At 40.7% G+C, this 24,313-nt stretch overlaps 1 protein-coding gene and 1 long non-coding RNA gene across 4 annotated transcripts in view; one reads left to right on the plus strand and one right to left on the minus strand.

Moving 5' to 3' along the window:
• Window positions 1–24,313, plus strand: part of LOC309443955 — a 32,663-nt gene that overhangs the window by 5,078 nt on the left and 3,272 nt on the right. For both annotated transcript variants that reach the window (XR_014184888.1, XR_014184889.1), the window contains exons 2-5: window positions 441–615; window positions 2,614–2,710; window positions 3,275–3,357; window positions 3,724–3,806. This is a non-coding gene — a long non-coding RNA (uncharacterized lncRNA). The remainder of the gene's footprint in view (window positions 1–440; window positions 616–2,613; window positions 2,711–3,274; window positions 3,358–3,723; window positions 3,807–24,313) is intronic.
• On the minus strand, window positions 606–23,933 carry CA12 (carbonic anhydrase 12). Of its 2 annotated transcripts, XM_082061363.1 has the most exons (10): window positions 23,547–23,933; window positions 20,459–20,479; window positions 14,055–14,234; window positions 11,731–11,873; window positions 10,782–10,877; window positions 9,090–9,153; window positions 8,472–8,629; window positions 7,306–7,432; window positions 3,261–3,345; window positions 2,020–2,243 (listed from the first exon to the last, which is right to left on the minus strand). In XM_082061363.1, exons 1-10 carry the CDS (start codon window positions 23,635–23,637, stop codon window positions 2,159–2,161), a joined length of 1,050 nt encoding a protein of 349 aa, XP_081917489.1. In that variant the 5' UTR covers window positions 23,638–23,933; the 3' UTR covers window positions 2,020–2,158. The 2 variants fall into 2 exon arrangements, with proteins under 2 accessions (XP_081917488.1, XP_081917489.1); XM_082061362.1 differs by lacking the exon at window positions 3,261–3,345 and having other exon boundaries at window positions 606–2,243.

The following is a 24,313-nucleotide window of genomic DNA, read 5'->3' on the forward strand; positions in this document are numbered from 1 at the left end:
GCGCAGGTAAGAATGACAAAAGAAATGTCCTGGAAAGTATTAAAAAAAATGTGATACATCAATAGGATTATTATTATATGATAGTGGCTAAAGAGCCCAGAAAACATATGGGTTTAGATTCATTCAGCTCAGGAACCTCTGGCAGTGCACATTGGTAATATGGTGCTAACATAACACAAAAATTCCCATGTGCTTGCATTTTTGAAGGCAGCATGGATTTCATAGGAAGAGTCCATGAAGTTAGAATGTGTTACAAGTGGGAGTAGCAGCTGTATGATTTGTGTGAATCCCTCTTCAGTTTGTTCTTCTGCTGAAGAAGTAGTTTTGAAGGAGACATATTTTGCCTCATGTGTAACATGTTTTTTTTGCTGGTAATGTGAGACTTTTGCTCACATTGGGCATATATTACTCAGCTGAGGTTTTTATGCTGCTTTTTACAGATGCCGAAGATGTTGCATGCAAAAGAGAGCTATCAATCGATGCTTCTAATCAGCTGAGCTGAAGATTAAAATACTAATTAAAATGTTACTCTTCTAGAAGAAATAAGAGAAACCAAAGAAACATCACAAAAATTTATTATCTGTTCTTGTGCTTATAAACACCTGTATTCAAAGAGTAAGTAATGTTCCCCATAGCACACAAACGCTGCTTTTTAACTAATTTCAAATACTTCAACAAGATGATCTTTATGCGTTTGTTTATGTGAGATAAAAATGCTGGCAAATGCAATGTACTTAGTTGTAAGATTATGCTGCTAAATTTCCTGTACAGTAAGTGTTAATAAGATATTTGTCCTTTTACCCAAAAGCTTGCTTTTGACATCAAAACAATCTTCTTGGGGGTGGAAGGGCAAGAATGTAAAACATAAGTATTCACCTGCCATCTTTAAAGTAGAAAACACATACAATAAAAGTGTATTGATTTTAAAAACACAAGTGTGGTGGTGATACTACTGAATGTAAAATGGATCTAAGTATAAAGTTCAGGCTGGAATTTCCCCAGTGGTGTTTAGCAGCATTCAGACCTGAAGTTATTTTAGGTATAAGCCTGTGCTCAGTCACTTCCTGCTTGTACACGGAAGTACAAGCACTTCAGACCCTCACTCTAGATGTCAGATTCAAGAGGAATTCTGTATACATCTGGAGCTAGGCTGGCTAAACTCTGTTCTTCCTGGAGTCAATGACATTTTACTTTGTCTTCAGTGGAAACAGGGTTATGCTTCTCACTTTCAGAAGTGCATAATGAGACTCAACAGTATCTAGCTTATGCAATTTGAAAAAAATAACTTTGATTACTTTCTAATAATTTAATTACTAAATTCAGAGAACTATATCAATGAAACCATTTACTATATAATCACAGTTGTACTATACACTGCAAAATCAATCAAGATTTTGTGATTAAATGGCAAGTCTGCTTAAAAGCAGCAGCAACTGCATTATATCCACATCGTTCATACACACACTATAAATAAGAGCAGGACAATAAGACGAGATGTTTCTGTAATTCCAATGACAGACAGAGGCCTCCGTGTACTGACTGGGAAGTGAGCTGTTCCTCTAGTAGTAGTGTGTTCTCAGCACTGAGTTCCTGGGTTTGAACCCCATTAACAATCCATGTGGCTCTCATTGCATTTACACTTGTCCTTTCCTCTAAGTTCCTGTTACAAAGCCACTGGTGAATGTACTAATATAATTTGCTGTGATGTATCTGCTGAACAACCTAGTTCAAATTCTGATCTCACATACACGTTGCCCTTTATCATGTTTATGTTCATGGTGCTAAAACCAAAACCTTGATTTACAGGGAAGAGTGCTTGTTGCTTGATGAGTGTCTTCACATTCGAATACCTATGGGAAAATCTATGCTAAGCAAACCATAAAATTGGTGTTTAGGATTAACTGTAAAATCAATTAAAAGACCCAGACTCAGTAAGCAGCGAACACGAAAAGAATGAGATGAGGAATTTAGCTCAGGAGCATTTGCTGATCATATCTCCCTGGAAAACAAGAGAACCAGGGCTACAGGAAAACTCTGGCTGGTACATTTTAGAACACTCTTGAGGCTTGTCATTAGCCAAGAACAAGAGATGTGTTTCACCAATGCAAAATAAATCAGTGCTATGAATGTAAAGGGGCTTTTGTGACAGAGCAGGGCATCAAGGTTTGGAGATGTTGTCTTCTTCCTTGTATGCGCCTGGTTTGTAGATGACTCCTCTGTTATCTTTGCTTCCATTTTTACAGCTAGAATAAAACAAATGTATTAAATAACTATGGTTCCAATGAAGGAAAAGCATCGTTGGTTACTGAAAATGTCCCATTATGCATGCATGAGATTATTTTTCTCTGCATCAGTGCAAATGTCACAGTAGCTTATTGTTACAAATATTTCAGGAGAATGCATTCTGTGTGGAGGAGTCCATGCTGATTGCAAAGGATTGAGGCTGTAGGAAAGTTTGTAATCTTAGACTTTTTCCAGAACTTGTCTTTGGTGGCAAACTGTCTGGCTAAATGATTTCTTATCAGTACAGATTTCTTCCCCTTAAATGATGTGAGCTTTGGGAGAGGCTTTTTCTAAAACTCCATTCCCTTCTTGTTTCACTTACTGTTCTAGGAAAAAATGAAAGGATTCAAAAAGCAATTAGGAGCAGCAATGCTAGCAAAAAGAACAAGAAAAGGAACAAATGGCAATTGAGAAACAGAAAATCTGGGTAAGTGTTATCAACCCAGCCTGCTTGTCCTGCTTAGTCTGGAAGGGGAGTCTCATTTCCTACCTGCTTGTGGGAGCGCTCAGTACCTACAGTGGAAAGTGGGTTTGTGTTCTCCCCAGTACTCACACGCAATCCCAATTTCCCGTCCTTGTATCTTTTAAGAGTTTACACAAGCACTGTTCCAGTAATAATTATTTTTGGGGAAAAACACCTTATATGGCTGCTTTTCACAAAAAAACAACTATTCCTACAATGGCAGAATGGTGGCCGCTGTGGCATAAAGGTCGCAGCAAGTAGAGACCTTGTAGCCATGTAAACATAGTTTGCTGGCAATAAAATAGAATTAGTTCAGAGTATGTGATACAGGAGAAATAATGTTTACAGTGATAAAAAAATCAAAGCTTTTAAGGAAGAGATCATATCTTATAAAAGATCAAACACTGGCACTTTTAAAAATGTGCACGGTTTCAGAAACACAAGCACTTCTTTGTGTCCGAAGATGGTTTTGGTTTGACTTCTTTTCCTGTGATGTGACAGCCGGACATCTTACCTTTTCCTCCTCAGCAGCCAGACGGCTACTGCAAGAACGATGAGGACGCCCAGAACGCAGACTATCACAAGAGAAACAACAAAACCTAGGAAAAGAGGTAAAGCGTACAAAACAGTTAATTTCATTTACTTGAGAGGAGAAGGTCCATCTCTAATGTGTCATAACATTTGCATTCTGCATCTGCAGCTTCCCCCACAGCGGCTCGTAGCACTTTGCAGGGGTGGAATGGACAATGCAGAGGTGGATACTGGAAGGTCCTAATTCTGTACCTGGGTCCACAGTTCACAGAGCTGTGAATATAGGCACCCGCTGAACTCACAAAGCCAACATGCAGGCACAGGCATAGCAGATCAGAAACTCCTTGGATTTCAGGGCAATAATGTATAAGAGAGCTTAAGCAAAACTGGAGAACTAAACCCAGGCAGCTAAGGATGTTAAATTGGGTGCTGTTTGTTTTTTTCAGGGCAGAACACCACCACTGAATGTGGACAGCTGAAGAGTGATGTGCTTCGTTGTTCAGAACATTGCTTAAAGTCATCTAAGAAGGTATGAATGAATTCAGGATATTACTGTGAAGAACTGAGTAGTCTCACGTTTGCATTGAGATGTTAAGCATTATCATAATAATAGCATCTTTGATAATGACCTTCATATATACTTTTGGCAATAAAAGTGTTTTTATTTATTTTGGCCTTCCCAAAGATCCTGAAGGTGAGTTCTCTTAACTGCATTTTCATTATTCATTTACACATTGTTTTTTATATTTTACCAAATGCCTATTTCTCACTAGGCAACACGAGAACTCCTTCAGAGTGAAGCTGACAGGTTTCATGTGTTCCGTCTAAATATTTTCTCTTATTAAATCAGCTGTTGAGAAAACAGAAATGTAAAACAGGGAGTTTAACCTCATCCTTTTTAACCCATTAAATACTTTATTAATTTTACATCCAGCTGAGTAGAAGCAGCATGCAATACAAGCTTTTTTTAAAAAAGGGGAGTTTTGTTATGCCAAAGGTGTGCCAAATGGACAACAAAATATAACACCAAATAGATAATTGTAGAAAAAGGGTTTGTAGTTTGAAGAGGAAGGGCAGGGGGCTTTTCTGTTTGATGAGAAGACTTCATGCAAAATTTAGTCAGATAGTATTTCAGCATGGTGCTATAATCAAAACTGGGCACGAGTTTCCATTTAACTTGTGGGCAGTGGAAGGTTTGAACATTGCAATGTATTTCAGCTGCATGTATGTGAAACTGATGTTATTGCAATAGATTGCTGATGCACAAAATACATTATACGTTTGAGTTTTTCTGAGTAATGCTTTAAGATTAGAAACATTTTGAAATGTCGTACTTGTTAATAGTGAGCATGAATTCAGATTTTAATTGTTGGCATCAAAATGTGGATGACCGAACACTTCAGTCATTTGCATTTTTGATACAAGACACAGCTCAGTGCCCCCATCTTGTGGCGTCTGAGCTCAGGCAAAGATTGCAGCCCTCAGTCTTGTTACCGAAAAGGCATAAAAGTTGCTCTGAAAACCTGTTTTAGTAGGGGCCTGGGGTGCGCACAACAGGATTTCACTCACAGATTTCTGCGGCAGCCTGGCTGAGGCCATGATTCTGTGTATGGCTTCTCCTTTCCCTCTTAATGAGCGTGCTCTGCTCCTACCTCTGATACAGCTGGCTGCTTCAGACTGGGCACTCGAAGCCAACAACCAGGTGCATTTTAATTGTGCTTTGACAGAAACCTTTTTTTTCCCTTGAGGTAAGGGGCTGCACCTGTGAGGGAGCCTTTGTGACTGTAGTAGGTGGAATGTGCGATTGCAGGGGTATGAATACCGCTTTTGAAATGGGTAGAACATTTTTCCATGGTTCACTGATAGAGTCAATGAGTTTATGTAATTAAATGGGCTTACACTGAATGGGGTTTCTATTAAAGTAGTACTGAGCAATGCCTTTTGTGGCCTGAGAGACCAGTTCTTGGGTGAGAACAGCAGGATGGGCAATAACCCATACAATTGAACTCTGGTAAGTCACGCCAGCTGCAAAGACACATTGAAAATGCTTTTGTAGCTGGTGTCACCTCTGCATGGGAGCCAAATAATGTGGCTTAGCAGAGGGAGAGCCAAATGTTGTTATTGGGTTTGGCTCTGGTTCACAGCAGCAATTTTGAGAAAGTCACATCTGGGTCAAATTTTCCCTCACAGATGGAAATAATAATGCTTAAACTATTTCTGTGAAGTGTTCAAAGATTCCTGGGTGAAAAGCATAGTATCTGATTTTTAGTTACCAGGACCGCGGATTGTAACTCTCAACAAGTATTGAGCGTGATTTACAGAGAGAGGGTAGTCAGATCCTGTGGAAGGTCAGCTTGAGCAACAGATGGAAAACTTGTATTTCTCATTTCTGACTGACCAGTTTGACTCAGAAAATCACTGGCTTACAGAAGCAGTTAGCAATCAGCAACATCCCCTTGCCCAGTGCGCCAGGTACTGAATCTTGAACTGAGAGGGTAGGAAAAAAAAAAGTACGATCTCTAGGATTCCATGGTGAACTGGTCTTAAACATGAGGTAGCTACTCACTCCAGAACTGCGGTTACTGCAGTAAGTGTTTCTGCAGTGGCATGGCTATAGGAGATTGTGCATGCCTTTAAGAAAGACCTCGCAGAGGAAGCCTTCCAGTCTCAGAAACTCAGCAGCTGTATTGCAAATCCTGATGCTGCTGTTTAAAATCATTGTACGCAATCTGACTTGAGCAGAGGTTTGAAGGAGATTACTAAAACAGCCGTACTGGACCCAGCTGCTTCCCAAGTTGGCAGCCAGTGTTTGAGATTGGAAGTTTGGGAGGAAAGTTTTAACCCTTTCCCCAGTCATATAAGAATGCCATGGGAGAGAGGGATATTTCTATCCACAAAAGCAGAAAAAAGACCGACATATTCTAGTTCTTTCTCTCTTTCACTATTTAGCCATCTTTTAGTTTACTCGAAATAGTTTTGTGCAACTAATACCAGTTTGTATGTTAATCATGGGGCTGTTAAGGATTGTTGATGACTTGGTGAGCTTGTCATTTTCCTATATATTTTGGTTAGAATGTAGAAACAAGAGAACTACTAATTCTCATTTTAAGATGAGATTGAGGCATTGTTCTATAGCCATTATACTCTGCAAGTGGCAGCATGGGGACTTGAAGATAGAATAGAATATCATGACTATGGCTCTATGTAGTATACAACAAGACTCAAGAAACAGAAGCAACAAAATCCCAAGCATGACTTGTGTATGCCCTGTGAGTTGTATATAGTCACAGAAATAACTTCTGTCTTATGCCAAGTCATATTACACTCAAGAAACAAGGTTTCCACTTGTTACCAACATAATACAAACAAATAAGTTTTCTTAGCTGACTGATAGGGAGGTTGTTTTGTGATTTATTCTTGACTCTGAAGCAGTAGTAAGATTATTGCTCACTGCAGAGAACTATGTGTGAGCAGAGATTGTAGAGACTCTTCATCACGCATAGCAGGAAGGTATTCATGATCTTTCAGAAAGGGAAAAATCTTATTTTTTGTTAACAAGTGACCTGATGCAGACTGATGCAAAATTTTGTTAGCCAACAGTACTCAGTATTTTGTTTTAGTCAGATCTTGAAAGTGGGCTGCAAACTATAAACAAATTAAAATGAGAAAAGAGGTGATTGATCAGAGTAACTTCTCTCAGCATTAATTGAAGAGCAGAAATGGTAGCTTTAAAGAGAAGAAAGACATGACTAAACTAGTTTAGACTTAAATATTCAGCTAGCTGCTGCCAGTAATGGGAACGGTTGCAAAGTTTGCCTGATACCCGTTGTGGGGAAACAAACTTCTTATATACTCTTCGAATACCTTATTATTGTAAGAGAAGAAAAGGGAACAAAAAGAACTGGAGGAAAATGAGATGGCTATGTTTTTCTAGTGGTACAGTGCAACAGGACTGCCGCCTCAGTATTTCAAGCTCACACAAATCACTGCGCACCCTTTCTTTGCATAGAAGTGCTCGTCCAGCTTACCTTCACGGAAGGAGATAAAAACCAGTCTCTCCCGAAATTCCTGAACATTTCGGAAGTTATCGACCATTTCCAGGGGTTCTGGGTCGTCGCTCTCTGTGCAGTACATGGCTGTTTCCAGTGCCAGTAACTACAAAGGGAAGCACCCTGTTCATCTCCCAGAATACAGGGAAGGGAGTGTTTGAAATCAAAGGGGTAATCAAAGGGAAGAGGATGCATTAAGTAACACTTAAGTCTTGCATGGCTTGTAGGCCCAAATATAGAATAATGTATAAATGGTATGACATCTCCAAAACCATACCCGTATTTAGTTTACATCCTGATAAAATTGATCCTGCTTAGTAATTATCCACCAGGAAAGCTGGATGGGAGGAAACATGGTGGCCCTCTGCAGCGTGTTCTCCCTGGCACAGTCTGACTCGTAAACAGTACTAAAAGCTGCTTTATGAATGAACTCTCTACTTCAGTAAAGACTGATCTGGAAGAATGGACCAAGTTAAGAATGGGCTTTCATAACAAGGAGCATACAGTAATATGAGCAGAGATTTTTATAATAACATTTTTCCCCTGTGTTTATAATTAGGTGAATCAGAAGGTAGTGATTGGGACTTTATCTAAGTGGCCACCTAAGAACAAAAATGTTAATTGGGTGAGCACAAAAACTTAAGTTGGACAGAAGCCAGCGGGGTCAAGACTGACAAATAATTCATCACATGCTTTTTAGAAACTTAACATCTCTCCAGCCTGTGGTACCTAAGCCAGTCAGGATCAAATTAGCACTAAAATACTTAGCAAATAGGGCCCAGGCATAAAGCCTGAACAAAAATGATCTAGAAGTGACTCATGGAAAGACTCAAAGCAGGGAGTAAGTACATAGTAAAAACAAAAATTAATCTCACTTGACTGTGATTTTTCAAGCTGATACTATGCCAATTGCTATGCAGTTGTCAGTCCTTAACTTATTCTGGTCAACCGAAAACGTCCTGACTACAAACAGAATAGGGTATTGATTCATGTCAGTTCTGTGCTGTTCTTCCCACTTAAAGGATTTTAGCAATGGTCATCTTTCACTTTACAGGTACATAAGAGAAATGCAGGAAATGGGAATATGCATTTACTGTTCTTTAGCAGACACCAATTAGGAAAAAAAGTGCTGTATTTAAACTTGCCTGCTCTTGTGAAATTTTAACGGGGTGTCGGAAAACCGTCCAGAGAACACTAGGGTAGCAAGGAGGAGTTGTCAGGGATCCTTCATAGCGATAAAACTCATCCAGTCTGTCAGGAAGCAGTTCTCGAATATTGAAACCGGGGACTTGGACCGTCTGATCTAAAATAGGGGATTCGTATTAAATGCTGCATCATTACTACACAGGCAGTGTACCAGTGAAGTGAATTTGCTTTTCAGTAAGTAGGATGTTTTCAATCATATCACTAGGAAAAGAAAAATACTTTTTAACAGTGATGGTCTCAGTTTAATAAGGAATACATCTTTTTAGGTTTCCTATGTGCAAATCTTGTCTTAGGCACAAAATCAGAATTGCCGTAGATAAACTGGCCATATTAACCAAAAACCACCATGTGCAAGAAATAAGGCCCAGTCAGAAACACGTGGTGCACGCTGGCCGTGCACTCTTCATGGAAGTGCACTGCATTTTTAAGTCTTTAACAGTTTGTGATGGGTTTGCCTGGGATTTCTCGACTGTTCCTTTAGCCAGTTCAGTCCCTCTCAGGACAACATCTGATACTCTCAGCCATTCTCAATCCAGTGCAGGCTGATAGACACTCACCCTTGTATTTCACATTCCGGAAGTGCCTGAAGATCTTTTCGTAGGATGGGTTGAAGGGTCCAATCTGTAATGAGCAGATTATTAACAGCTCTGCAAATCACTGCAGTCCGAATATGAGTCTTTGCTTCTGCACATAGCAGACAGCAGGATTTGATGGCCTCTGCCATAAGACAAGTATCGCAGCTATCCAGACATTCATTACTAGAATGGCATAAGTACTATTTTTACTCAGAGCATCAACGCTATCCTCAGAACTTCAGTGATGATCTTACTCCAGAGCCGTTAGAGCTACTTTGTCGTAATGATATCTTAACAGCTGCAGTGCAGACCTCTTGTGTGCACTCGAAAGACCCTGTTGCCCTTGCCTGTTGAGATGCTGTGCAAATGAAGAGGAACCATTTCCTCTGAGAACACTGCAGGCACAAGTTCTCAACTGACAGGCTTCTCAGAGCGTCTGCTGGTTTTTAGTCAAAGCCACATTTTTCCACCCGCCAGCAGTTTTTAGCCTGCTGCTTCTCACAGTCCAGGAAGGTAAAGAATGGCACCATTGGGTACTGCAGGGCCGATGGCAAGGGCTATATCTCAACTATCAAACAAGACCATGTTGTTCAGCTGCTCCTAGCAGCTTTGCAGTCCAATAAAAAATGCCTTTTTTATGAATTCTTTAGACTTGGTGCTTAGCAACTCCTCTGACAACCACACATAGTAAACTGGTGTCCTTAGATCAACTGTAAAAGCCACCAGCTGTCTGAAAGTTTTTCAAAGACCTAATCTCCATTGTTCCCTTGTTTGATTTTTAAACACCATTGCTTAGAAATAACCAGAATCCCAGTATTATTCCCTAGCATAATATACAATACTCTCACACTTTTCACAGCTGCAAGTTCCAAATGGACTGAAATTAACACAAAATTACTGTCAAAGTCTTAGAGCTGCTGGGAAGTGAGCTTTGATAATATTAATGAGAATTAGAGCTTTGTCTGCTAACTAGAACATTTTTACTTTTCTGATGGAAATGTGAAAACCTGCGTGTTTTCAGTTGTTTTTTTTAATGCTGCAGAAAATCCTCACATTTAAAAATCATCTTTATAGTTATCTTATTAAGGAGTTTTAATCCTCAAAAAAAAAGGAGAATTATATATGTACAGGCTTCTAAAATTTTTTCTTTCAGATTGTTATTATCTTTAATTGCTTGTATGTGGGGCTTTAGAAGGGAAAATTGGAAAGCGGTCCTTCTGTCATCTTAAAAAGGGCACTGAATTCGCTTGTTTACTGTAATCTGTGATTCAAAGAATGTGGGAAGTTTGTGACCTGAAGGCTGTGGTCAAATCCTAATTACATGTCTGCCTGTGCCTCTGCTGTGTTAGAACTGCTTCATGCTACAACAGGCAGTCTCAAGTGAGTTTGAAATCCCCAGTTGCCTGTTATTTGATAAACTCTACCAGCCCTTAGTTTGTAAATGAGTGCAAAAATGTGTTTAACATAGCTGAAGTTAATCTACTAGGAAAAATGAGGAAATATTCAGAGTTCCTCTTTTCTTTAAATTCCTTCTTGTTTATGTAGAGAAAAGGAAGAACCTTTATTCAACCACAGGATTGTTAAATAATCTAGGTCATTTTAGACATTAAAGGTCTCTGATGACTTAATGATTGAAAGCATATTCTAAAGCATAAAGAAGATCCTGCATCCTACCTCAAGGAGAATAGCCAAAACCGCCAGTCCATCTGCTTTGTCCATTGCTGCTGCTATATCTGGATATTTCTCAGAGTTATAATGCACAATATGCATCTACAAAGGAGATATGTGTTATGGTAACGTCTGGGGCACGCTCACATTTCTGTTTCACAGCTAAAAAGGATCAGCGCAGCCACCTCAGGGTAAGACAATAAAAGGGATCCTTCAGTGCTTTCTGGGTGTAGGGGTAAGATCTTGCTAGAGAAAAGCAAAAGGTCCTGGAAGTCCCACTCCCATCCCCACTGTAGCTGAGTTACCCCCATGCCCACATCATGGAGAGAGGAAGAGGATCAATCACTTCACCTTCAAGGCATCTTGACTGTAGTACTAGGAAATTCTTCTAAAAAGTAACATCTTAGCACTCTTGGGGATCTCTAATGTTTAGAATGCAAAACCTGGTGTTAAATATAACTAGAGAAGAAATGGATTCCTAAAGTGCTGTTATGCAAGGAAATTATTCTGACTTTTTGGGGTAAATATTCTATTGGTGCTGCTTTTCAAAATCTATTCCTAAATCCATAATTTAGTATTAGAAAAGATAACAAATAGTTCTTTACGAGTTAGAAGGTGAGCAAAGGTATACAGAGAAGCAATGGCACGCACATAAAAGATATACCTGGGTTACTGAGAGGAACCAAGGTGTCAAATATCTAGCAATTCGCTTGAAATTAACTCAGGTGACCCAGTGCCAGCCCAGAGTTCAGAACCTAAATTCTAACTCCCTGACTTGTAGCATAGTCATGAAAGTACGTCAGATTCCATCCTTTTTGCGGTATATACCCCAATCGTACATACTTGGATTAGAACTTTGGAGCCTTTTACAGTCATACCCAAGATAAAGATCCCACTTTGAAACAATAAGACGTGCCCAATCTTAGTTTCTTTCCCTGATCTGAGCTTGTCTTACCTCTGCTGCAAAATGCTTCCCGCTGACCGTGTGCTCTGAGCCTTCTGACTTGTTTCTGTTTCCCCAGTGCAGGTGAAGCTGAGATGCCGTGTATTCGAATGGGAGGTTTCTGATGTACATAGTAGGTGACAGATACATTTTCACTGTAAGCAGACCAAAACCAGATGGGAGCAAGTGATACTACAGCTTTCAAGCACTGGGCAAATAAAAAGACTGTGTATATTACATATGGAGCATGAACAAGCAGATTCTTAATGCAAATCCATCTCGGTCTGTGGTAGAAGATAAACACTTCAGTTGTCTTTAACCCTTTCTAGGCAATTCAGGATAATTTAGAATATACTCTGTTTCTATTTTCTTAAACTAAAGGAGTTGAATGGGAGAATTGTTGCCAATAGAAATCTTTCCTCTCCCTGAAGAATGCAAAATTATCTCAGTCATTGAAGTGACAGTTAATGATGTGTCAAAGCAAAATTTGGCTCATGTGCTTTCTGTCAATCCCTTTATAGTGGTTAAAAATAGCTTAATAAATGAATATTTCTCATGGTATTTTTAAACTCCTGTTAATATCGAATTCCTCTGCCTCTTAATCTTCTTTTAGGAGCGTATGGCAAAAGCAAATAAACTCTCCCCTCTTCCCCTGAAACCCAGAGCACTGATGTCAAGCAGCAAGATAATCCCAGGCCTCAAGAAGGAGCATGTCCTCTCTTGTCATGCTGGAGGGAGACCGTGGTGTGTGTTATCCTCCCTTCTGCTCACTAACGCTCTCCAGTGTGGAAGACAGGCTGGGTTGGTTTTTTGTGTAGAAATTACAGTAGTAATTCTTAACTCAGCAGAAACGGAGTTGTTCACTTGTCAGGTTTGGTACTTCATAAAGCAATGGTTTGTGTATCTGGATTAGCTGGCCAGTGAAGCACATTAATTGTATGTAGGAATGACTGATACCACAATACCAAACATCCTACTGATTTCTTCTCCAGCCATAAGAGCAGACAGCGGCAGATGGTGTAATGGTCACTCTGACAGAGGCTGATTTTTCATTACTCAGAGCAATTAAGGTTTGTGTCTGAGTTAGGTTTCTTGACTAGGTCATATATCCCCTGGTTTCTAGGAGGGCACTGACCTTAGAAGTTAATTCCCATTTTTACTGAGTGGGGGATATATTTTAGTTGCTGAACTTCTTGTTTTAGTGGCGAGGTCTGACAGTGTTGGTGATGTAGGCTCTGTGAGGAATTTGCTTTTACCTGTTTGACTTGTGTGAGGGACAGGCTCTCAGTGACGTTCTTTTGTCTCGCTTGCTCTTTGGCACCATTAAAGTCCAGAATGACCATGTTTCTTTCTCTGCCCGTTGCCTGTCACTTAACATCAGCGTAATACATTCAACGGTGACAGTACGATCTTTCATTTGGGACCAAGAAATGCTCTTAGGAAAAGAAGGTTCACAAGGAAAAAGGGTGTTCCATTCATTCCTAGTCTAAAGCAACCTGGTTTTGATGGAGAAATCGATCAAGAGGAAAACCAAGAACAATGCCCTAAGAGCTTGGCCCTGACTGACGAGTGGGGTTATGATGTTCTACAGAACCGTTTACCCACTGCCAGAGAAGAGCAGAGACAGAGGCCATTTATAACACAGATTCTTTTAATGCTTATGCCATAGAGGAAAGAACAGAAAACGTCAGGACTAGCTTACTGGTATTTTATATTGTGTCAGTATAGTTGACCTTTATGAGACTACATCTTCTTTGCTTTTACCTACTGTACTGACACTTTGATTTACTACTACAGTGGAGTACATGTTTTTACGCTATTTCTGATTATTTTTCTGTCTTTTTAGCTGTCTGTCTCATTTTACACTAAAGAGGTTTCTCTCTCAAGTCAAAAGAGCAGAATGGGGCTCCTAGCTGATTTTTTTCTCCCTTGCGTCCCTCACACAATTCAGCTGAGCTGCTTTGATTAGACTGGAATGTCAGAGACCCATTGCACCCATATTTTATCAGTTTATCTTTTTTAACGGAATCACAAAGCCTGTTTCAATTTTGGAGCACTCCAACCAAGCTAACAAGAAAAGCTGAGGGATTAATTCTGAGATACCTAGAGTTCATTTAAAAACCACCATCAGTTCGGCTTACGTGAACCCATTTGTACTTAGTACGTTCCCAAGTTTTCCTACTCTGTTCTCTAGATGTAGGTATGCTAATGTGAAGGCTTCATCATCACAGCTTAATTTCATCTGATAATCGAAGTATTTCACTCATAAAATAAAAAATCACAAGCTCCAGCAACTCCTTCCATCACAATCCCTTGCTGTCATTGAGCTCTCTTACCTGAATGACCATTATTGGTCAATGTAAACTGGTCTGTGGAGGGCACATTATAGCCTATGAACTCTAAAGGCAAGAGATTAGAATCATACTGGAGGATATCTTTGTGGAAATCTATTGGTGACTGGAATACTCCTCCACAAAATGGGTATTTCTTTGGCCAGGCCTTCTCTCCATCAGGACCTGTGAAAATCAACAGATGCATTTGTTAAGCCTTAACTATGCATTTAATATAAAAACTCCCATGTTTCAGCCCTCACCCATAATTTAGAAAAGGAGCCTTTTCTGAAGTTTTAAGACTTTTAAAAAAAACTTAATTTCATCTTTCCAATGTGCTATTGGAAAGAAAAGGGCCGATACAAAAAGCTCACACAGAGGTACTTTACTGCCCCTTGATTTTTTTACAATCTCAGCTGCTGCGGGTGTTACGCTCTGGGGTCGGTGCCGGGCTGGGCTGCCGGCAGCAGCACCGCAGCAGCCACAGCGCCTCGGACCCTCCCGTGAGCCCGTTGTAAGCCTGGCAAGTTTGGATCCGTGACAATATTTGAATTATTTACTGACATGAATGACTTTTCCCTATGCAAGTAACAGGCGTATGCACCGTAACACAACTATTCCAGCCTTCTGAAGAGAATTGCTAAAAGAAGTGACTTTGTGTTGACAGAGGGAAGTTTCCATCCTTTTCAGTACACAGAAAGCCTGACCCTTATCAACTTTTCCTTATGGTACAAACTGTCTGGCTCTATCTAGCAGTATTGCATAACCCACAGTGAAAAGATAACTTGCAAAAATGGAAGGTGTTATGATAATTTGACCTGCAGTAACTTGTGTAAACTCTTGTGAAACTTTTCTTCATCGCAGTCTTTTTGCCCTAGATGGGATCTACAAAGAACAGATAATATAAGGAGATTTTAAATTGTGCCTTTGATTTAATTTACAAGTAGCTAGTGGCTGTTTGCAAGCTGTAAGCTGAGAACATTTGGATTTAGACCAAAAGAGGTACTTGAAACTTGTGTTTCTCCCTGATTCTGCAGATTCATTGTGATTCTTTCTAATCATGATCTTGTGGAATCCCCCAGCCTGATCTGTACAACACAGGCCATTGGGATCTCCCTGTCTTAATTCCACTTCAATGAGGCCATATCCTTCAGAAGGGTAAAAACACCTGCTCTTCCTTTAAGCAATGCAGGTAAAAGATACTTCATTAGTGTCCTGTGGATAATTACTCTCTTTGGCAGCTTGTTTTTCACTCTGAATGTGTCTAGTTTTGACTTGTTTAGATCATGATTGCTTTTAATCCCTTGCTTAGAAATTGAAGAGCCTCCTGTTAGCATACTTTTGTTCCTCTTTGAAGTACTTACAGTGTAGAGGACACAGTTTCTCACTTCTCTTAAACCAGAGAGATGGAGTTACTTGAGCCTTTGGGTAGAAGGCTTTTTTTCCAAACCTATAGTATTCCTTTTGGCTTCTCTGAAGTCTCTCCAGTATGTTAAAATCTTCCGTGAATTGTGAATGCCAGGATCTAATGTTAGATCAGGTCAACAGTGGCAAAGCAAGTTCAGATCTTTTCTGAAGGAAAATTAGAAGTCAGGATGTTATTAGAGGCTTACTTTTTAATAAGAAAGACATTTTCCAATAACATGGTTAGTGGAGGTGAATCTGACTTAAAGACAGTGCATGTGACAGTATTGGCGAGTTCAATTCTGGTGCTCAAAGACAGACTTAGTTGCTTCTTAAAGCTCTAAGATTATTCAGGACACAGGTTAGCACGTGACATTGGTTGCAGTGTGGATGCTCAGTCTGCACTTTTCAGTATTAAGAGGCCTTGATGTTGCTGTAACTTAAATCTTTTACTCCAGTTCACTGCCAATCACATTAATTTCTCTCCTCTTACATCTTCATGCTACTATCTTAAAGTTACTGGCATTCTTTTTAAAAGCCAATAAATGTTATGCTGACATTATAGAAAACTGGATACTATCCTCTACACATTTTTTGGCAAATAACAGATCCAGCCAGAAGAACATAAATTCCATACTATGGGATATACATACTCAAGGATATTTCCCAGGAAAACATCTGTAAGGATATACCAGGAAATTATAGTTCCTTCAGTTTTCAAACTTGATGTACAAGGCAACGACACTGCAATTTAACACTTTCCAGGGAGCTAAGGCTACAGAAGCATCAGAAAAATTGGTGTGAAGCCTTTATTGTAAAAAGACTTCAAGGCCTTTTAAAAGGTTTGAGGTATCTGGGCACTGATAAAACAGTGAGTTTAATATATTGCATATCAGAGGTTCAGAGACGTGATACTTAAATAGGTAATCTTTAATCAATGCATAAAATAGAAGCCTAGTCCCAGCCAGTGGAAACCATGTCGTGAAGTACCCCTCACTTTTTCAGTACTGCGTTCGGGTGACTTTAATGCTCTTCAGAGTTGGCAGCAGAGTACAGGAACTTCCACACCAACATCAGCAGTTCAGAAGGGAAACTCCTGTCTTTTGTATAAAATGCTGTATTTATTGCAGTCTTTATGTACCTTGATCTTTTCTAGCAGTTTTCCATGACATAAATCTGCAATTCCACTTGCAGGCCTCTAACCTACAGCAGGTTTTGCGTACAAACCCAGTTTTTCTAGAAACTCCACCTTTTGTCCTGTAGTCTTCCTAATTTCAGTGCCTCAAAATTCCTGTCTCAAGAGCTGAGCTCACTGCAGCTTGGGTTTGCATACATGAAATTGAGATTTCCATGGCAGATAAACCACACAGCTGGAAGGCATTTCTCAGCTAGCTCTGTTGAAAATGAATGCCTGATTGTGAACCAGATTTTCCTTTTTCTGTGCCAGCACGTTCAGATAAATTTGGTGGAAATCACATTGTGTTTACGAAGGCTCTGTCTGATCACTACTGAATAAAGAATAGCATGTGGATGTATTAAGATTGGCCTATACTACAAGCTCCAAACAGTGTTAACATAAGAAGTATTGCAAAAATATGTTAGTATTTATTTTCTTCCTTTTGTGACAAAGGGAGATACCCAGGCATCTCAGGTGATGTTTGCTGCTCTGAGGATCCCGTCAGGACTGTGTCAGCAGAGCAGTAATTGTGCCATGGGCCTGTCCTGCCCACCCAATGCTGCCATTCAGCTGTCGGATGAGCGGATGAAGGTCCGGAGCTGTTGGTCTGTAAATGAAGTAGTACTAACTCTTTGGGTAGTGTTGTTGCCCAGCTACACAATAGTCTGAGCAAAATACCCTCAGCATCGTGGCCGCATGTGTCCATTGCTTTTGCCAGCTTCTAGCTTGCCATGCCTAAGCCTTCAGGCAGCCTGCAGCCCTAGCACTGCTGGGTGATGCAGGACAGATGTTCCTTTAGGAACAACACTGGTGTCAGCTCCCAGGATGTGTACATTGGCTGACTTCTTTTTTAAAAAAGAAGAAAACAGCCCTCTGAGGCACGGGTGTTACCAACAGACTTTTGTTCTCATGACCAATTAATATTCATGTTGCTCAAGCTTCTCAAGGAGCGTCCAAGTTCTGATGCAGTGAAATGCATTGGGTCAGTAGCACTGTTTGTGGTATTTTTGCGGCCCGGCAGACTGTCTGCCCTGTTCACAGCCAGCTGGAAGCTGTCGCTGCCGTTAGCCCAGGGCTGAGTTAGCAGTGACGGCTGAGTCCAGGCTCCCTGCCACAGTGACATGACCACGTGTTTCCATTTCACTCAGGGCACAGGCAGAACTCAGTGGTATTGTTCTGTGTACTCATATCCAGTACATGTATATCTTCCACTTATGTGTCCAGAGAGAAGCTTGTGACACAGAGGAATTGCAACGGGCTGTAGCTGTCCCTGCTACTCTATTCAAGTTCTGTATGAGAAATTTTGGGCGTGTTCTGTTGTGTTCACTAAATCTGGCATTTCCTAAGGGGAAGTGGAGGAATCTTAGCACAGGTTCTCAGCATGTTACTGAATTGAAGCAGAGTATTTGGCAAGAGTAAAACTAAGGAGTTTGTAAGTCCAATTAGCCTGATGTCTGTTAACAACAGTTCCTGTGTTTGCTTTGTAGTGTGAAGTTGTCTCCTCACATGCTAAAGCATGTTAATAATTCTGTTGGCGCTGTTACCTTAAACTTGGCTGTAAAGCTAGTTTTCTCCATTGTAGCTGCTTGTCCACCCCGAAGGAGTGATTCTGGTTGTTTGGTTGCATTCCAGCCCTCTTACATTACAGAAGCAGTCAAGCCAAAATCCAAAGAATTGCAGCCCAGTTCTCTGATTCTACCAATTCTCTTCTGGGGCAGAGGACTTCAGGCCTGCACCTTCCAGCCATACAACAAGATTGCCAACAGTTGCATGCACCTGCTGTCCTGAGCTGTGGGGCATTGGAACAATTCTTTCAGTTCTTTAACTGAAAACACTTTTCTTTGTCGACTTTGTCCATTTTACAGAAGGCGAAGCAGCCCATGAGATGACACAAAGCCAAGCCTGCATCAGAGAGGCCTGAGGGCTCGTACCCCAGCTCGCTGGCCTGTGCTGGTTCTTCCAAGCACCTCCTCTTGCTCTATATACAAGAGGAGTGAAATCAGGAAGAACAAATAGCGTCACTGCAGTTTGGCTAAGTAAGAGGCAAATAGAGGAGAGGTTAAGCCTTTATATTTAGTGTATCTAATACAGTAGTTTCCATTATAGCCAAGCCAAATGCTCATTTCCTTGGAAAGCTTGGGCTGAAAAGGTAAGGCCTGATCACATGCAGTGTCATCTTGCTTTGCCACCTGAGCTGCTAGTGCTGTATCAACATTCAGTTTTGCATATTGTCATACTGAACAAATAGAACTCTCATTGACAATCAGCACTTGTATTCCTGCTCCACCCTTAATCTTGTACCTTGACCTGCATCTTGACATCAGTTCTGCACTGTGATTATAATGGCCTGACTTCCTTTCCCTCCCTGCTGACTTAACTTTAGTGGGAGCGATTGCAAAGTGTTGCAAGGATAAAGGTAAATGGTGGAAGGTGTAGGCTGCTGTAAGGAACCAGGATCAGTAGGAGAGTATGGAGAGGCTCTTTTCTGGCTGACTGCAGTCTCTGTAATCACTGTTTTTCTCTGTACAGACCGATATTCTACCTTTGCTTTTTTCCAGGTATACGAAAAGAACCATTCTGTACAAGTTCAGTCACCACTTTAATTTTTTGAAGTTGCTTTAATATGTTTTTGCAGATATATTTGCAAATCAGTAGTTGAAGGAAAAAAAAAAGAATCTGTTGTGTGACCCTTACCTCTCTCCTTCAGTATGTTAGAAATCAGATTGCAGTAAGGAAGCACTTAACAGGAATTGTTGAAATTGCACACTGAGAATAACATGCGCTGCAATAAACACTGGTTCCCAAATTCCCAGAAAGGGAGCAGTAACTAATTTAAGCAAGCATTACCTTGAGAAGGAGGACAAAACTTCTACTCTGATGGTATTATAGTAGGGTTAGGTTCATCTGATGGCTGCTGTGAAGGTGGAAAACCCAGGCTTTTGTTATTCAAACTGCGTCAAGCTTTTTATTCCTAATGAGAAGGCAAAGTATATGTATGCACACTGGCAGTTAGATTAATACCTATAGACATGCAGCTGACAGCTTTCCTTGTGCTTATGTGAGGCAAGTCAGCTAACCCGGAGCAAACCCAAAGGGAGTCGTTATTAGCAGCAAGTTCAATCCTAGAGGTTCTTTGTGTTGTTTTGGATCAGCACCAAAGGCTTAAGAACAAGCATTTTTGCTGACATTCTCAATACATTTCTCTGTGGGTGTGTAGCACATAAAACACTGCTCTGAATGATGAAATAACGGGCCACAGGATATGATCAATTAAAATAAAATCTCTAGGTAATTCTCCTTGAGCAGCCATCAGATCCTTCTGGGTTAGTAGCTGACATAAAGGACTAGTGTACGAAGTAACACTGCTTTCCTGAATATCAGTTTTCTGCCTTGTGAGTGCTGGGATTTTCAGGGAGCTGAGTCTCCAGTGACACGATACGGGTGACTTTCTGAACTCTGGCTCCACTTGAAAATGAAGCCCCGCATGGGCCGGGAGAGGTGTGCTCTGGCAGAGGTAGGCTGAAATGTGTGCTGGTCTGGGACCGCTGCGGAACAGAGGGCTTTGGGGAACCTCTGCACTTGCAGGGCTGATTTACTCTGCTGAGGTTCCTGTCGTTCTGCAAGACAGTTTAGACCCCAATAACTGACTCTCAGTCACCCAGATATGAAACCTGGTGGTTGAAAAACAGATTTCAAGAGAATGGGCCTGATCCAAACCTGGGTGAAGACAGTGAACCCAGCAGGGACTCACCACAATACATTGGGCATGTTGTCCTTAAAATACTGAACAAACCCACAATTTAGTATGTACAAATTAGATAGTACTTACCTATATAAGACCACTTTGACCCTGTTTAAAGACAAAAGAAATGTTACCATGGATATTTGAAATTGGTCATATTCTGTAAAGAAACAAATTGCCACTTAAACCTAGGTACTGAATTTTGCAATACTTTTATCTGTCTTTTTAGCCCTGGATTTTCATTAAAACATAAACCCTTTCAGAGATTATGAACCCTTCTCCCCCAGGTTATAACTGTAATTATGCCTGTGATCCTGCCCATAGGGCTTGGTTTTCTAGTGGTCACTTTTTTTCCGGTATGTGTGTATGGAATAGCCACAAACTCGGCATGTAGGCATATCCCAGATTTTTTTCTGGTTAGGAAACTAAGAAATTTAAACGAAGCGTAGCTACAATGAACCCCCTCACACCTAGTTGAGGAGTTTGAAAAACATCAGTGGATTGCCAGTTGCTACACTGAGAAATGATGGACAGTCATTTCCGTACAGTGGCTCTGGGGTTTGCCAACTGAAACACATAGGAATAAAGGGACTTTGCAAAAAGAGAGTATAATATACAAACCCATATAATTCAGAAGATCCTGGGGGGTTGAGTGTTAAAATGGTCAATGTTAATCCATTGCTTAAAGAACTGAAGTTGGGACAGCGTCTCTGTGTATCTTTGGAAATGTCTTGACTTATTAAATGCTCTTTTTAATTTTGGATTTTTTTGGGGCGGTGGGGCTGAAACATGCTTACAGTTGTTCAGCTTGCTGTGTAATTACAGTTGCTTGTCCTGACAAACCTGAACAGTTTTGGTTATCAGGTTAATGCAGAGCTTTACTTCCCGCAAATTTAATTTTATTTCTGCTTAGAAAACAGTTCTGAATTACGAGTCTTGCAAACACTCAGTGTGCCTGTGTGTACATGCATGCGTGCAGGCAAATATTTATCCTTACATGCACATATCTGGTCAGTACATGATTCTTGGCTGCATTTCTCGTACTCTGAAGCGTGGTCACAGATGCAGCTCTTCTCCAAAGAATGTCGTGTGAAATGTTTAGGATTAATTTGTAAGGATCTGCAAACCAGCTGCACTTAGCTCTTTTGTATTCGTACGTGCTGGGAACAGAAAGCTCTCTCCTTCCAGTTCATTAGGACCAGTGTGCCTTGTTCTTTTACACGGGAAATCTCAAAACAAGGTCTGTGTAATCATCTTGGCTGAAGTCCCCAGGTTCCTTGTGTAGAAGAATTCATGCACTCTCTTAAATTTCAATATAGGAAACCTCATTCTCCTCTCCCCTTCTCTCTGCAGGGGATTATCTCTTACTGAGTTTTTTGGAGGGTGCTTCTGTCCTCTGGTCAGCATGTTCTGTGAGTACACCTTGCATGAAGATAGCAACTGACTGTCAACAGGTTTTAGAAATCACCCTATCGTCATCTGATCAGGATTTGAAGAAATACTGGCTTAACTACAACAGCTACTCTCTGCTCATGCTTACTGTCCATTAAAATGTGTATAAAGTGTCAAAACTAGGATTTTTATAATCTAGAACAACCTTAAACCAGTCAATTTGAAATATTTTCAATATTTTGGGTGCTTATGCTAATCAAAACAAAAATAAATGAAAGTTAAAGTCTTTTGCCAAGTGAAGATTTCCTTAGCAATTCACTACCATTATGACTTTACTGATGAGCACAGTGATAGCAACTAATGTAGGTAGGGCTGAGGCACATTTAACACTTATTTCATCTGACTTGGATCTGGAAATGAACAGATGACCAGATGGCAGAATCTTCTTGATTTTTGTCTGAATGAACATGCAGAGCTGCCAAAGTGATTTGCTGCCATCCTCAGACTGTGAGCAAGGTTGCTCTTTACCCTTATGCTGCTTGATAATGACATGAGGGTGAGGCAGAGTGTCACACAGTCTCCCAGAGCTAGAGGAGAGTCAATAGACTGGCTGTTGCACACCTGGAAGGGAACTACCACCAGGTCTGTACCCGTGAGCACGCTCCTGGCTCTCTGCCCCTGCTGGGGTGACTGCTGATGAGCAACACAGGTACATGGCCATGCATGGCAGAGGAGGTTCCTACTGCCACTGTATCTGTGTTTCATCAATATCCAGGGAATGAATCCATTTCCAATGTCGCTTGGGAGCAGGGAAAGTGACAATAGTTTTATAATAGTTGTGATAATCTGCATTAGTTGTGTCTCTGGTTTGGGAAGATGTCAGAGACAGGCAGGTGCTGTAGCTTTTGCCATTTCTTAGTACTGGGTGTCTAATTCTAAGACAGGAATTCTCCAGCATTCCCTTCAGGACGTATCACAAGACATATCCTTCCCATGTGTCCTTTCACTTCCAAACTTTCTGTGTTGTCTGAGAAAACACCTTGCTTTATTTTGTTACTCTGAAAAGCACCAAGGTCTAGGATCCTCTGCTCTTCAGATGGAAATCTGTTTTGGCAGAGCTCTGCATGAAGCTGACTGCTCTGAATTACACTTGAACCTTCAGGATTTTCATCCCATGAATATACATGCTGAGTAAGTCCTCTCACACAACCCTTTACAATGATTCTCCTTCATATCCTATAATCGCCCTAGGTGGATTATAATTAGCTTGAATGGGTAAAAATCCAGTATAAGCAGCTTGAACAGATGAACATTAACTCCTAAAAAGAGAGTGAGGAGTGCTGACCTGAAACTGGTCCTGTTAAAATGTAAGGGAATGAGGTCTAGTATATAGGGTGCTTCACAGGGACTGCATTCTTTTCCTCTGATTTAAAAAGAAACAAGACAGGGGGAAAGGTGTGATGCTTCCACTGACACTGAGAAGGGCCAATCTCTGCTTCATTCTATGAGAAACAAAAAGATCACAAAGCAAGGCATACTGAGCATGCAAGAGGTCTGTAAAGCCAACTAAATCAGAGAAAAAGATATTTTAACTGTATATATCAGAATACCTATTTTGAGAAACTGAAATAAGGATACTAACTCCAAACAACTGCAGACTGCAACAATATACAACTTAGAGCATGCTACTGAAATAGTATTAATTAAAAGATGCCAGTTTTCTGTATACATTAGCCGCCTGAAGTTACAAGTGACAATAAAATAGAAAGCTGAAAGACTTTACCATTCAACGGCGCTTGCGTTGAGAGTTGTATCATTAGGAAGAAAATAAGCACAGTAGCAACTGGGACTATACTGAAGCTCTTGGCTGACATCTCAAGGAAAGACTTATAATATTCCAACAGTTCACGGTTTCTCTGCACTCCGAAGAAACTCCCTTGTAGGTATGTGGCAAACAGCAGAATGCACACATGCAGACCTGCTGCTAATGAGTTATTGCCCTTCTCTCCCCTTATCTCTCCCCTTCCTTTTAGGATGGCATTTATAAAGCTCCTGAGACTCAACCCAAAACAGATGATGTAATCTGACCTGCCTCTGGGTCACAGCACCCTCAGAAAACTGATTATATCCTTTCGTTACCTCAGTTTTAGTGAGCTCCTCGCAGGGCAGACTCCAGCACTTAGAGAGGGAATTTAAATGTGGAACTTCAGAAATTATTTAGCAGAGACACGGATGTTTAAAAAAGCTGTCCTCTTATGGGCCATACCACAGTAGCGTTTTTCTAGCCTATTTCAGACTGTCTCCCTCAACTCCCATTTTTGGATGAGTGTGAATTAGCATAATGGGCCACTGTGAGGACTGGAGGGAGGGAAGAGAAGTGAGGCTGTGTGTGGGACAGAGGGGCCATGGACACTTTCCAGCTTGTCAGGAAGGGATTTCTTTGAGCTGAAAGCTCTTGGAACTGGGAGAACACATGAAGCAGGGAGGAGTGAAGATTCATGGAGAAACAGCCCCAGAGTCTAATGTGTTCAGGACATGTATGGAGAGGGG

This window comes from Streptopelia decaocto (assembly GCF_964273445.1).
Source record: "Streptopelia decaocto genome assembly, chromosome: 9".
In the NCBI taxonomy this organism is placed as follows: domain Eukaryota; kingdom Metazoa; phylum Chordata; class Aves; order Columbiformes; family Columbidae; genus Streptopelia; species Streptopelia decaocto.

Excerpts from the sequence above, each read along its gene's own strand:
- CA12 (XM_082061362.1), bottom strand. The coding sequence starts at position 23,637 with ATGTCAGCCAAGAGCTTCAGTATAGTCCCAGTTGCTACTGTGCTTATT. Across the intron at positions 7,433-8,471 it reads TTAAAATTTCACAAGAGCAG|TTACTGGCACTGGAAACAGC; the intron begins GCAAGTTTAAAT and ends TTCCCTTTGTAG. Across the intron at positions 2,244-7,305 it reads TTTTATCTCCTTCCGTGAAG|CTGTAAAAATGGAAGCAAAG; the intron begins GTAAGCTGGACG and ends GTTTTATTCTAG.